The sequence below is a fragment of the Musa acuminata genome, chromosome BXJ3-6 (genome assembly GCF_036884655.1).
Source record: "Musa acuminata AAA Group cultivar baxijiao chromosome BXJ3-6, Cavendish_Baxijiao_AAA, whole genome shotgun sequence".
NCBI lineage: Eukaryota > Viridiplantae > Streptophyta > Magnoliopsida > Zingiberales > Musaceae > Musa > Musa acuminata.
The window spans coordinates 9,964,379-9,977,166 of record NC_088354.1 but is presented as its reverse complement, the minus strand read 5'-3'; the positions used below and the strand labels follow the sequence as shown (position 1 = coordinate 9,977,166).

The 12,788-nt window shown below is 46.8% G+C and overlaps 3 protein-coding genes and 1 long non-coding RNA gene across 4 annotated transcripts; 3 read left to right on the top strand and 1 right to left on the bottom strand.

The window, feature by feature from the left end:
• Positions 1–243: 243 nt before the first annotated feature.
• LOC135639375 (beta-fructofuranosidase, insoluble isoenzyme 3-like) lies at positions 244–3,554 on the top strand. The gene is made up of 7 exons (XM_065153112.1): positions 244–507; positions 1,426–1,434; positions 1,545–2,401; positions 2,485–2,643; positions 2,717–2,958; positions 3,069–3,162; positions 3,258–3,554. Exons 1-7 carry the CDS (start codon positions 303–305, stop codon positions 3,441–3,443), a joined length of 1,752 nt encoding a protein of 583 aa, XP_065009184.1. The 5' UTR covers positions 244–302; the 3' UTR covers positions 3,444–3,554.
• Positions 3,555–5,333: 1,779 nt separating this feature from the next.
• LOC135639376 (uncharacterized) lies at positions 5,334–8,162 on the top strand. Its single transcript, XR_010496909.1, has 2 exons — positions 5,334–7,409; positions 7,637–8,162. It is a non-coding gene; the product is annotated as an uncharacterized LOC135639376 (long non-coding RNA).
• Positions 8,163–9,128: 966 nt separating this feature from the next.
• LOC135640437 (B3 domain-containing protein Os11g0156000-like) lies at positions 9,129–10,124 on the bottom strand. The gene is made up of 2 exons (XM_065154866.1): positions 9,470–10,124; positions 9,129–9,395 (listed from the first exon to the last, which is right to left on the bottom strand). Exons 1-2 carry the CDS (start codon positions 10,086–10,088, stop codon positions 9,256–9,258), a joined length of 759 nt encoding a protein of 252 aa, XP_065010938.1. The 5' UTR covers positions 10,089–10,124; the 3' UTR covers positions 9,129–9,255.
• A 1,399-nt stretch (positions 10,125–11,523) lies between these two features.
• Positions 11,524–12,699, top strand: LOC135639374 (secoisolariciresinol dehydrogenase-like). Its single transcript, XM_065153111.1, has 2 exons — positions 11,524–11,665; positions 11,751–12,699. The coding sequence occupies exons 1-2, from the start codon at positions 11,598–11,600 to the stop codon at positions 12,556–12,558; spliced, it is 876 nt and encodes a 291-aa protein (XP_065009183.1). The 5' UTR covers positions 11,524–11,597; the 3' UTR covers positions 12,559–12,699.
• Positions 12,700–12,788: the final 89 nt, after the last annotated feature.

Genomic DNA, 12,788 nt, shown 5'->3' with positions numbered 1-12,788 from the left:
ATTTAAGCGAGGAACAATCGTCCTGTGAGACCCATGAGGTTTGCTTGCATGGAGATGCCCATCTCTACGTGTTCTGGGATCTCGTTGTGCTCAGAGAATGTGGGACTCACGGTGTCTTTTGGAGTTATTGAGTCATCAGACATTGTTGGCAGCAATAATTGAGATTCTTCGTTAGCACAAGTGTCGTCTGGTCTTCTCCCAACCCTCTTCCTGCTTATATATACCACCCGAAGGGCTCTTCCTTCTGCAACGCTCCCTTAGAATCATCATCAGGTGTTGGTGTTTGGCTTCCGAAGTAAGTGATGGGGAGAGCGAATAGCCGTTGTTGGACGGCATGGTTGGCTGTGGTTCTTGTGCATTGGTGCCTCTGCGTCAGGGAAAGGAACAGGGTGGTGGTGGAGGCCTCCCATGTGGTGTATGAATCCCTCCAGTCTGTTCCTGCTTCCGTTGTCGACAGTAAGTTGAGGACTGGGTATCACTTCCAGCCCCCGAAACACTGGATCAATGGTACGTTACGTCACCTTCGTCTCCTCCTCCTCTCTGTTCTTCTCATCTTCTCAGGGGAATAACTGGGAGTGGTTCTTCTCTTATCCTCAACCTAGGCTTGCGCTACAAGCTCTTCACTCTTGTCCTCTATTTGCTCTCACGGTTGCTTTCTTAATAGACCCGCTCTCCTGTTGCTAATGGTGGTGTGCGTCGTCCCATGGTGCATCAACCTTGCTTTCTGTCTTTTCTTTTGGTTCTCTCCCTGTTGCGAATCTGTCCTTCCACTGTTGCTAATGGTGGCGTCGTGCCATCGGCCGATGCTGCACGTAACCCGACGACAGCGTCCCCCACCGGCACGTTTTTAGGGGGTTAAACCTTCTCCTAATAAAGCCAAGTAAATTAATAAATGCTGTGTGATGAAAATAATAAAAGATAAAAATAATAATTAAAAAAATATTAAAAAATAAAAAAAACTTAAATACATTAAACTGTCCCATCGTACGAGGAAAGAATTTCTCACAACGGAATAAAGGATTAAGGATTTTCCTCGAGAGGATTAAGGATTTTTCTCAACAGAATAAAAAAAAAATTTCAACAAAATAAAAAGATTTTCTCGTATAATTATAAAAATCTTAACTTCTATCAAGATCACTGTACTTCCTCTCACAACATTTAAGAGGCTAAACTGCATGGCTTTCATAAAACTTCCTCTGGATTTGACCAGATTCCCTTCCAACCTTTTCGTACATTCTCACATAATATGTTTGAATATTAATCAGAGCCTTGGATTCTGCAACGGAATCCCACCAATCCTTTTGCATGTTTCTATTAGATTTGTGCTTGTCCAAATGCTGTCACTGATTTTGTCTTTGTCTTGTCGTCTCCTCCATGATGCTACGCTAATGGCTGTACCATCAAATGCACAAACCTGACGTCCAGATCCAAATGGTACGTTCCCCCCCCCCCCTCTCTCTCTCTCTCTCTCTCTCTCTCTCTTTCTCACGACACACACACACATCTTCTTGATATGATCCGTACGTAACATTAATGTTCACTAGGTCCGATGTACTACAATGGCCTCTACCACCTCTTCTACCAGTACAACCCCAGTGGCTCGGTGTGGGGCAACATCGTGTGGGCACACTCCGTCTCCACCGATCTCATCAACTGGGTAGCGCTCGAGCCGGCGATCTACCCGTCGAAGCCCTTCGACATCAAGGGTTGCTGGTCTGGCTCTGCAACCATCCTTCCCGGCAACAGGCCCGTGATACTGTACACTGGCCTCGACCCTCGTGAGAGACAAGTGCAGAACATTGCGTACCCGAAGAATCTCTCTGATCCTTACCTCCGTGAGTGGGTGAAGCCCGACTTCAACCCTGTCATTGCCCCGGACGATGGGGTCAACGGCAGCGCCTTCCGTGACCCGACGACGGCGTGGCGTGGACCTAGTGGCCACTGGAAACTGGTGGTTGGCAGCAAGTGGAACAAGAGGGGCAAGGCGATTCTGTACCGGAGCAGAGACTTCGTGCACTGGGTCAAGGCAAAGCACTCGCTCCACAGCGCCAGGGACACCGGCATGTGGGAGTGCCCGGACTTCTACCCGGTGGCGTTGAAGGGGACGCGAGGCCTAGATACGTCCGTGTATGGCCATGGCGTGAAGTATGTGCTCAAGGTCAGCTTGGACATCACGAGGTACGAGTACTACACGGTGGGGAAGTACTACCACGACAAGGACAAGTATGTGCCCGACGCAACGTCGGCGGACGATAACACCGGCTTGAGGTATGATTACGGCAACTTCTACGCTTCCAAGACCTTCTTCGACGGGAAGAAGCAGCGAAGGATCCTGTGGGGGTGGGCCAACGAGTCGGACACCTCGGATGTCGATAAAGCTAAAGGTTGGGCGGGCATTCAGGTCGGTCTTGACGTGGTAGAATTCTGTCATGCGCTTCGCTCTCCACTGATTTCGATGAACTTGATGTGGTGATCTGTTGTCAGATGATTCCAAGAACCATTTTGCTCGACAGCAGCGGTCGACAGCTTGTGCAGTGGCCGATCGAAGAGATTGAATCTCTCAGAGGCAAACACGTTGTTGTCGAGCACAAGAGGATCCCAAGTGGTGGCTTCTTCGAAGTGACCGGGATAGACTCTTCACAGGTCTGCGTTTGATATCCACTTGCAGAACTGTGGCAGTGATTCTTAAGTTGACCGTGTCTCTTTCGCCGTGCAGGCGGATGTAGAGGTGAGCTTTGATGTCTCAGGCTTGGAGAAAGCTGAGGACTTCGATCCTTCTTGGGCGACTGACGCCGAGGCACTCTGCGGCCGGAAGACAGCAGACGTGAAGGGTGGGGTTGGGCCATTCGGAGTGCTGGTTTTGGCTTCAGCCAACATGGAAGAGAAGACTGCTGTGTTCTTCAGGGTCTTCAAAGCTTACCACAAACATGTAGTCCTCATGTGTCATGATCCTACCAGGTCAGCTATTTATCTTCACAGTTCTTTACCATTTCATTCACAGAATTCAAGCAGCTGTATGATGATCTTCTAGTTTTGATTGGCTAACCATCCTTGTGTTGCTCGAACAGGTCCTCACTGAGGGCAGGACTGTACAAGCCAACCTTTGCAGGCTTCGTCGATGTCGATATAGCTAAAACTGGCAAGATCTCCTTAAGGACCTTGGTATGTTAATAAATCCCAAACCTTATTGCATCCACTTCCTGTCAGCATTCCATCGTCTTCTTCGTTTATGAGCAAGTTTTGACCATGTGATGCAGATTGATAGCTCTGTGGTGGAGAGCTTTGGGGCCAAAGGCAAGACATGCATTACTTCCAGAGTTTATCCCAGCTTGGCTATCGGAGAAGATGCCCACCTGTTCGTCTTCAACAATGGATCAACCGATATCAAAGTCTCCGAGTTGAATGCATGGGAGATGAAGAAACCTCTGATGAATGGAGCATAGTGAGGCAATCAATGAAGTGTCCACTTCTACAATAAGTTTTCGTAGCTTCATGTCCACTGCAGTGTTATCCTCGAAGGTTCTAATTCCAGTTATCCTTCAGAGTTTATTGAAGTGCATTACCGTAGTGTTTTATCTCTCAGTCAACTCAAGATTCTTCAGATACACATCAAATCTGCATAACACTTGTCAGATGCACAACACATTGAGAAGCTTGTCACTGGCAAATCCTTTATTCTGAGGAAGGCAAAGACCACATCCTTCCCTCAGCACAATGCAAAAGCCAAAGTATACTTTTACTAGGTTGCTGAGAAAGCCATGTGGAGATGCTCTTGCCTTGTCAGTGCATCTTCAAAAGCTCAAACCTTGTGAGTGGAACTTAGGGAGGAGTAGCATCTTTCTACAGTCTCAGCTGAATCAGCTAATGGGATACAACACAGCTTTGGGAGGATTGGATATGGTCTCTCGTGATCATTGCTTTAACATGAACATGATGAATTGGACCACTCAAAAACTCTACTTGGGATACAACACAGTCTCAGCTGAATCAGCTAATGGGATACAACACAGCTTTGGGAGGATTGGATATGGTCTCTCGTGATCATTGCTTTAACATGAACATGATGAATTGGACCACTCAAAAACTCTACTTGGGAACAGCTTCCCACTTTGTGTAAAGATACAGATAAGAACCATTAATTTCTCCTGGAAGGAATTAGTACCTTAAGCTCAGACAAAACCATGTCCTGACAAATATGTGATTCTGACACTAATAAAGTATCTGAGAAATCATATCCAATATGATTTCAATCTGATGATTAAGGTGTTGGAAAACAGGTTTCATATGAAGAGAGGCCTCGTAAGAACACCAGTTTTAGTAGAGCCATCTGGATTCATCTTCTTCTGTCTAATATGAGCTTCATCGTCTTCTCAAGATTAGCAGTAGCCCTTCTCTGCCATACGAAGAATAACACTTGGTCGGCATTACGAATGCAGTGTTCGACCCAGTAGCAAATTCGAATCACTGTCCATGATAGAGCAGCAGACAGCGTCTCCACCAAATCACCAAACGACACGATGTCATCGACACCATAACTTCCGCATGAGGCCTCCACGTGTCACGTCATACTCTCGGCAAAAAATGAAACATGTAATCACGATTTGACCTCTGCCTTAACAGTGACGAAAGACTCACACCAGTTGTCCTTGGCGAGGGCTAAAAGGTAATTTCGGACGATGCAAAACGACCGTAACTGATTCTTTCTGTATTCCTCCCATTCAGCTTTTAATTCAAGACTCGATCGCTGTCGTCACAGCCTCGACTCCCCTCCCCACCAATTCTTTCACTTACTTTGAACGAAGTGGCCGGGGATCGTTGTGGAATTGGCCAAGGCAAGCTTCGTACGCTTCGGATTCGTTTCTTTTGGCGGATTTTTTGGGTGTTCTTAGGGTTGTAGGTCGACTCTTTGTTTCGATCTCTTCGTATGTATTTCTTTCTCCGGTTTCTTGGTGACTCAGAACGCGTCTTTCTTGCGAATAGATTGATTCTTGGGTAATCATTTATGGCGGATGTGTGGAGCCTTCGATTGGGCGGGTTAGGGTTTTGGGAAGGATTACATAATCATTTAAGAATTATTTCTCGGCGAATTTGGCCTCATGAGAATTGTCAGGGGAATGCGAAAATTGGTCTGCGGTGAGGAAGGCGTGCTGGAGAATAAGGCATCGATCGGCTGGGGAAATGCTGTCACTTCTTCCATGGCCATAAATCGAGATAAAGGATGCTTCAGGCTCTGAACCTTTGAATGGAAACAAGAAGGACTGTCATCCTGATTCGATTGCAAGGGAGAAGTAGGCGGAGGTTATCGTCTCTAGGAGATTGAAGGTTCTTCTCTGTGTTCTTTATTTAATGGTTTTATTCATTTAAATGATATTGTATTCCATTGTTGATATATATATATATATATATATATATATAATGTTTAGATTATGAAGTCGCTTTGATTTGTGAAAATAATTTATGGTTACATGATGTAAAAAATTGTGAGATTTTATGTTGCTTAATGAATTTTATTTTCAGGAGATGCCTACTCAACATGATTGTTGAAATATTTATTTATTTCTTTATTTTTTTAGATTGAAAAATTCAAAAGATCAAGTTTGGAATGACTGGAGATACCTGCTGTGTGCTTGTGAATTTCCACTGTTTGTAATTTTATAGGGTTGCTATTCTAGAAGGTCCTCAATAAGTCTGTTGCATTTTATATAAGCTTACTTGAGTCTTTCTTATAAGCTGATTTGGAATTGTAGCGATAGTTGCAGGTGCATTTTTCAATAAGCTTCTAGCTGCTCTGGGATTGTAGCAGATGTTGCAGGGTGTTGTTCAATAATCTTCTAGGTCTTCTCAGAGAGTTAATACTTTACTTTTTTTTTAAATTTAGGGATAATGAAACGTTTATCCTTCGTAAGTAATAGAAGCCACCATTTGATATTCTGTTTCATTATTATTGATTAATTGTGCTTTCTCTATTTCATGTATCGCTTTCTTTACATGCTTGTTTACTGTATTTTACACATTTCCCCCTTTATTTTAGTGAATGAAGCTGTTCTCCAGTTCACAAGTCTAAGTTTCTATGTAGCTCGAAAAGTGAGCCTTCAGTGGATGGGTATGGCATTTCATCTAAAGGAGATCTTTTCATTATTTTGTTACTGCTTTTTTCCATATAACTTTCTGGGATAATTTGATGCCCTTTGAATGACATGATTGCTGATGCTGATGGTTCCTCTAAATAATAGATGAAACACTGTTTCCTATGCATCAATATATTTCTTTGATGTCATTTCACAACTCATTAGATACATCACTTTTTTAGGTGGTTCCTATTGTTGTCTGTTTTCTAGGATTCCTTTCCGTGGATATTCCTGACTTTTATCTTTGCTTCTCTTCTATTGATGTCTTTTCTTGATATGAATTTCTTCTTTTCATCCTCCAATGTCGATTGCCTGCTTTTCCAACTTTTAGGTGCTCATCCAGGTTCTTAGATCCATTAAACAGTTTGATGATCCTTGGAAGGAAGGTACTGGGTTATCAACTAATTCCAAGTTGGAATTCTGTGAAGGACTTTTGCCATGCTGTAGTGATATATAGAACAGGCAAACATTTTCACCTTTTGAGTGTTGTATGTTGAGTATTTGCAATCTGTTAACCTACCAAAACTACAGTTTTCATGTCTTAGGACAATAGAGAGCTGGATACTTGTATTAACATTTATTATAGTGTCATGTATCTGTTTGGAAATTTGGTAAAGTGGTTCTTCTTTCAGTATATGACTTGAGGCCCCTAAATCATGATTTAAATTGTTGGTCCGAGGACCGATGTTTACCTATTGATATTAATCACTGGTACAGAAGCATAGAACTCAGTATATCTGAATCATTTATATTTATTATATTGTTTTTTTCCGGTGACATGCATGGCACAGGTCGCTCTTGGTATCTTGTTACTGTACCTCTCTGATATTTTTTTTGAAACCAGTATTGAACTGCTATCGAAAACCATACCCTAAATAATTGCATGATGACAGACACTTCATGGGTAGAATATTTAGCTAAGGAGAAACTGAAGCAGTATCCTTTGTTTACAGAGTCTTACGCATGCAGGGCAGAACCACAATCTTCTGTGGCAAGTGAGTCCCTTCTGTATCTTATTTCGTTGAACTCTGAAGTCGACTGCATACATGGAGGAAAGCCAATGATTTCTTAACAGCGATGCCATCATCATGGTCGTGATGCTGAGATGGTGCTCATCAGCGGTGCGCAGACGGTTTTGTTTATGAGTTTTGGCTACATGCAGGTCATGGAAGCATTATAGCATTTTTTGGTGATGATGTGGATTCTACGATCTGAAGCTGTGCATCTCCTGGTGGCAGAAACCGACACAAAGGGAGAGCAGTAGCAGAGTGAGTATTGGAGGTAATCTACCACTTGTAATCGATGCATTCTGTCTATTTCATATCAACATGCCATTCATAGCATGGATCGTTGATTCTCCTTCTGGTGACTCGTACTCTTAAGCAAGTTGGCATAAAAGAACACTAATAATTTGCTTTCCTTTGCGAGTAAAACGTTAATGGTTTTTTTTCTATGCTTGCATAAGCGGGTAACATGTCCTAAATTTTTTTTATATGGTCCTTTGCTAGGTTTGTCACGTTCATACTGGTCCATGGTCAGAATGGTATGGATTCGACCTATTTTGACATGGTCCGAAGAATAAGGAAGAGGAAGAAGTAGAAGGAAAAATAAATAAATAAAGGAAAGAATTAGTACCGGAGCGGACGGTCGCATGGCGAGTTGGTCTGCTTGGCAGTCAGACCGGTAAATATTGATCCTCAACGACCGAATCAATTGGTTTGTTATGGGTCTGTTTTATATCTTACGTAACCAAAGCTACTCATCCTGATGTGTGTTAAAAAAAAAAAGCTTAGTGAGTGCATAATACTTCTGTCGACTGATGATTCGCATAAGCATCCTGCCACCCATCCGGATGTCTGGGTGCAGGAGAAATGCTATCGTTGAAGGATCCAAGTCCAGACAATTATAACAGTGGGGTGCTTCCGATAAAATAATATATTGCTAATTCCACACTCGTATGTAGGTGTATGCATATATACATGTACCGGTTGAACAGTGGTGTTATTAATATTTATATAGTTTTGGAGTTTCCAATGAGACAGCTTTTGTACCTCTTCTCACCAAAAATTGCTTCTTGAGATGTTTGCTGAAAAAGACAGCGACAGCTTAAATTATTACCAACACAGATAGAGAGGCATCAGACATAGCATCTTTACAATTAAATTATTACCAACCCTGGCCATAATAAGAAAATGGTGATATGTACGTATCGTTTCTCACTCGCAGGTGCCCCCCTTCCCTTCCCCACCCCCCCCCCCCCCCCCGCGGTAATAAAAGGAAGGCCAAGAAGATGGAAAGCGCCTATCTTTCATCTCAAGTCCCACCCACCTGTCGTTTCGTTGGCATCATTCATGTGCCTACCCTGTGTCATTACAGCTACAGTAGACGGGGAGATGGCTTAAGAGCTCGATGAAAGATTGATCACTATCACCTGTTCGAACATTCAAAACAAATTACAGTGCCTCGTCGACTACTGCTTCCAGGAGGAGACTTTCCCACCGCCTGTCGTTTCGTTGGCACCATTCATGTATGTGCCTACTCACTTTCCCTGTGTCATTACATGTACAGTAGACCGGAGAGAAAGATTAAGAGCTCGATGAAAGATTGATCACTATCACCCGTTCATTCAAAACAATTACAGTGCCTCGTCGACTACTGTTTCCAGGAGACTTTCCCACCGCCACCCCCACCCGCACCCCCACGGGGAGGAGCAGTGGAATCTCTGGTAGATAATAAAGACGCCAAGGGGAGATTGCCCGGAAAACCAGGAAGCTCGTCTTCCCTCCCTAACTCCGGAGTTTGGGTCCTTCCCAAATCAAATCAAACACAGGTCAAATCAAAAGCTCCTCCAGGAGAGGGGGAGCTTGGTAGGTGGGATTTGAAAGCATGGCCTCAGATCCTCCCTTTCTTTTTTTTTTTGTTCTATCTTACATCGCTTTCCTCCGTTGCACACAAGGGGAACTGCAGTTACCTACTGTTAGCATGCAAAACAGGAGATTTAGAGGCACAGGTAGCATGCAGCTAATTCTATCTTCCCAAAACAGTTCTAACAGCTTAGCCTCCACTACTAACACATCGTGGATGGATGGAGGAGGCATTGGCCGGTTGGCAAGCACTGCCGCGAGCCTCATAACCATGAGGCGGAATGCAAAGGCCGGCGGTCGGAGGCCGGGCCGCACTCCAAGTTCACGCCGAATAATCTCAGTCGCTTTGCTTTGCCCCCAGGTGCTACTGCTGTGTTCTCCGCTGCGGCTTGCCTCGTCTCTCCTGCAGATGAACACAGCTCTGAGAAGACTAGCTAGCTAGTTATCTGACGTCACAAGGTCGCAAGGATCGTCTACCTGCATGACGAAGGCCGTCCTGTTGCACCGGAGCCTGACGTGAGCAGGCGCCGCTCGGGCTCACTGGATGAGGCCCTGCGGCCGTGCGGTGCACTCGGCTCCACGGCGCTTTCTCGTTGAGCCCGGTGGCGGTGCGAGCCGGTGACGGGGTCTCGTTTGCACCTTGGCGCCTGCACCCGATGTAGAGGCGGTCGCCGCCGCCTCGTGGACGCTGGAAGAGGACGACGTCGCCTGCGTCGAGCTTCTTCTCCTTGACGAAGCGGCTCCAGCCTTTGGTCAGCACGTAGCTCTGGCTGCTGCTCCAGTAGGAGTAGCGAAACCGCCACGGCTTGCCGGTCTCGTCCTCGAAGCTCAGCGCCAGGTCTTTCTCGCCCGAGTTGCCGTCGAGGGGGAAGTACTTCTCGGCGTGCTGTTTGGGTATCACCAGCCTGTTGAGCTTCCCCACGTCACTGGGAGTGAGACACTTCTCAAACATCTGCTCCCTCTCATGGTGGCCTTCTCTCTGCTCCAGTTGGCAGGGGTGGTGGTAGAGGTGCATGGCTGGCTCCCGAGGCCATGTTCCATGGTGATGCTGCTGCTGCTGCTGCTGCTGTTGCTGTGACATTGGGTTCATGGACATGTTCCTAATGACTACAAGGCTATGCAAAAGAACAAGAGCTTAGGGGGTGTGGACACTGAAGCTGTAGCACATATTCTTAGGAATTTATAGACTCTTACGAAGAAATAATCATACACTGTTCTTAATTCTGAGGAAAAGAAAATGAAGGGAGGGAGCTCAAAGTAGATGAGGTGATGAGCAATGATCAAGCAGGTTGTGTGTGGAGCTTGAGAAGTGAGAGAGAGAGAGAGAGAGAGAGAGAGGGTGTGACTGTGGCATCTTGTCAAACATCCACTGAGGGCTCAGGTAATCACTTTCCATGTGAGAGATGGTTGGGTCTGGTTAACTCCTGTACTGCGGTCATCTTATTGGTGGCATCTGCCCCATAAGAGTCAGGGTTTTCTGGGTGTTGCAAGCCATTTGTTTTGTCTTAAGCTGGTGCAAGTTCTGTGGAGTCAGATACACCTCTACCATTTTTTTGCAGATGCTCCAGTACTTGACCCAACTTTTCCTCTACCCCAAGTGCTCAGCTATGACTTATAATCCTACTGCTGAGTTAAGATCTGTTCCCGCAAGCAGACATCTTGTGCCTTCCCCACCTTTTCTCTCTCTCTCTCCATCCCCCCATCTCATTTCCCCTTAACCTTCTCGCTTAACACCACCTTTCCTGCTGCAGAATCCCCATCTTGAAGCCAACTCCACATTTCCCTCCACTCCCTCACTGCCTGTGACTCGGTACTCTTCTCCTGCTTTTTTCCACTTAATCTTGCAGGTCTGCGTCTTCCTGATGATTTCTGTACATTTTGGCTTCTGTGACTCTCCCCCCACCCCCCCTCTCTCTCTCTCTCTCTCTCTCTTTCATGTTGTATTAATATAAGTGCATCAGGTGGGTCGCACGAATCATGACATACATCCGACGGTGTCGTTCCTCTTTCTTCCGTAAAGGCCAGCCCGACTCGAATCCATTTGTCGACCTGCTCGCCCCCATTCGATCGGACGGGTAATCTATCGCCCTTAACCCCCCGAGCCCGACTCAATCCCCGTCTAGATTTCGTCCGTTGCATCCGATTCTCTCACCCATGCGGCCCAGCCCACAATTTTCCCGCTGACGTCACGTCACCGTCACGTCAAATCTAGCTGGTACGAAAGCCACTTAACCCTCGAGCCCGACCGAAGCTCGGTCTAGATTTCATCCGTTGCATCCGACTCTCTCAACCATGCGGCCCAGCCCACAATTTCGGCCCTGACGTCACGTCACGTCAAATCTAGCTGGTACTGTTACAATTCTAAATTTTGGACGGCGTGTCGTTTAACACGTCGGGTTTATTAGGTATACAGTGTCTGCTGCGGGATAAAGAAAGAACAACGATTGACGTACAGCCCGGTTGATACCTATCATCTGAATCATGATGGACTCATCTCACCCTTATTTCACATGGTTCTTGCGCATAATTAAGATCCAGTACAATAAGTATACCTGCTGCAGCTTCGACTTCGTCCTTATATAGCGGTTCATGGCTTCTGGGTTTCATGACTGCAGCATCAACAATATCTCCAATGGCTAATTGCAGCGCGGTTGCAGCTACACTTGGGAGGAGGTAAGCTTCTCAGATAGAAGATCAAGTTGATAAGGCATATATATATATATATATATGGAGAGTATATGTGTGTGTGTGTGCGCAGGCTGGAAGGAAAGGTTGCGGTCGTTACTGGCGGAGCTGCCGGGGCCGGCGAGGCAACCGCTAGGCTCTTCGTTCACCATGGAGCGAAGGTGGTGATCGCTGACATCCGGGATGAGCTGGGCCTGTCCGTCGCGGCCAGCATCGGCACGGACGACGTGATCACCTACGTGCACTGCGACGTGGCCAAGGAGGAGGATGTCGGGAGCGCCGTCGACCTGGCCGTCGCCAAGTACGGCGGCCTCGACATCATGTTCAACAACGCCGCCATCATCGACCGCAACCGTCCAAGGATCACGGACGTCGATATCGCTGACTTCGACCGGGTGCTGGGCGTGAACGTGGCCGGGGTGTTCAACGGGATAAAGCACGCGGCGCGTGTCATGGTGGCGGCGGCCGCGGCCGGGCGGCAACGGCGGCCCGGGGGGAGCATCATCAACAACGGGAGCGTGGGGTCGGTGATCGGAGGGGTGGCGCCGCACGCGTACATCGCGTCGAAGCATGCGGTGGTGGGGCTGACGAGGAGCGCGGCGGCGGAGCTGGGGCAGCACGGGATCCGGGTGAACTGCATCTCGCCCTTCGCGTACGCCACGGCGCTGGCCTGCGACTTCATCCACATGGACGCCGAGCGCTTGGAGGAGTGGATCGGCGGGGTCAGCAACCTCAAGGGACCGGTGCTGAGGGCGGGGGACGTGGCACACGCCGCAGTCTACCTGGGGAGCGACGAGTCCGGGTATGTAAGCGGCCACAACTTCGTCATCGACGGCGGCTTCACCACCGCGAACAATGCCTTTGGTCTATTCAAGCAGTGACGCCGGTTCTGTCCGGTCTTCAGTAGAACGGTGTGCGTCGGCAAGCGGTAATCGCTTCTGTTCATCGGTACTGAACGTTTCTATCAGAATAAAAGATGGGACCTCTCTCGTTGATCTGCGGTCCCGCAAATAATTATTACCCATTCAATCCGCAAATAATTATTCCTTTTTTTGTTTTTTTTTTCTGATGGGGCGGTACCGATCAAGTACGTCGAGGACCGACTCTTTCT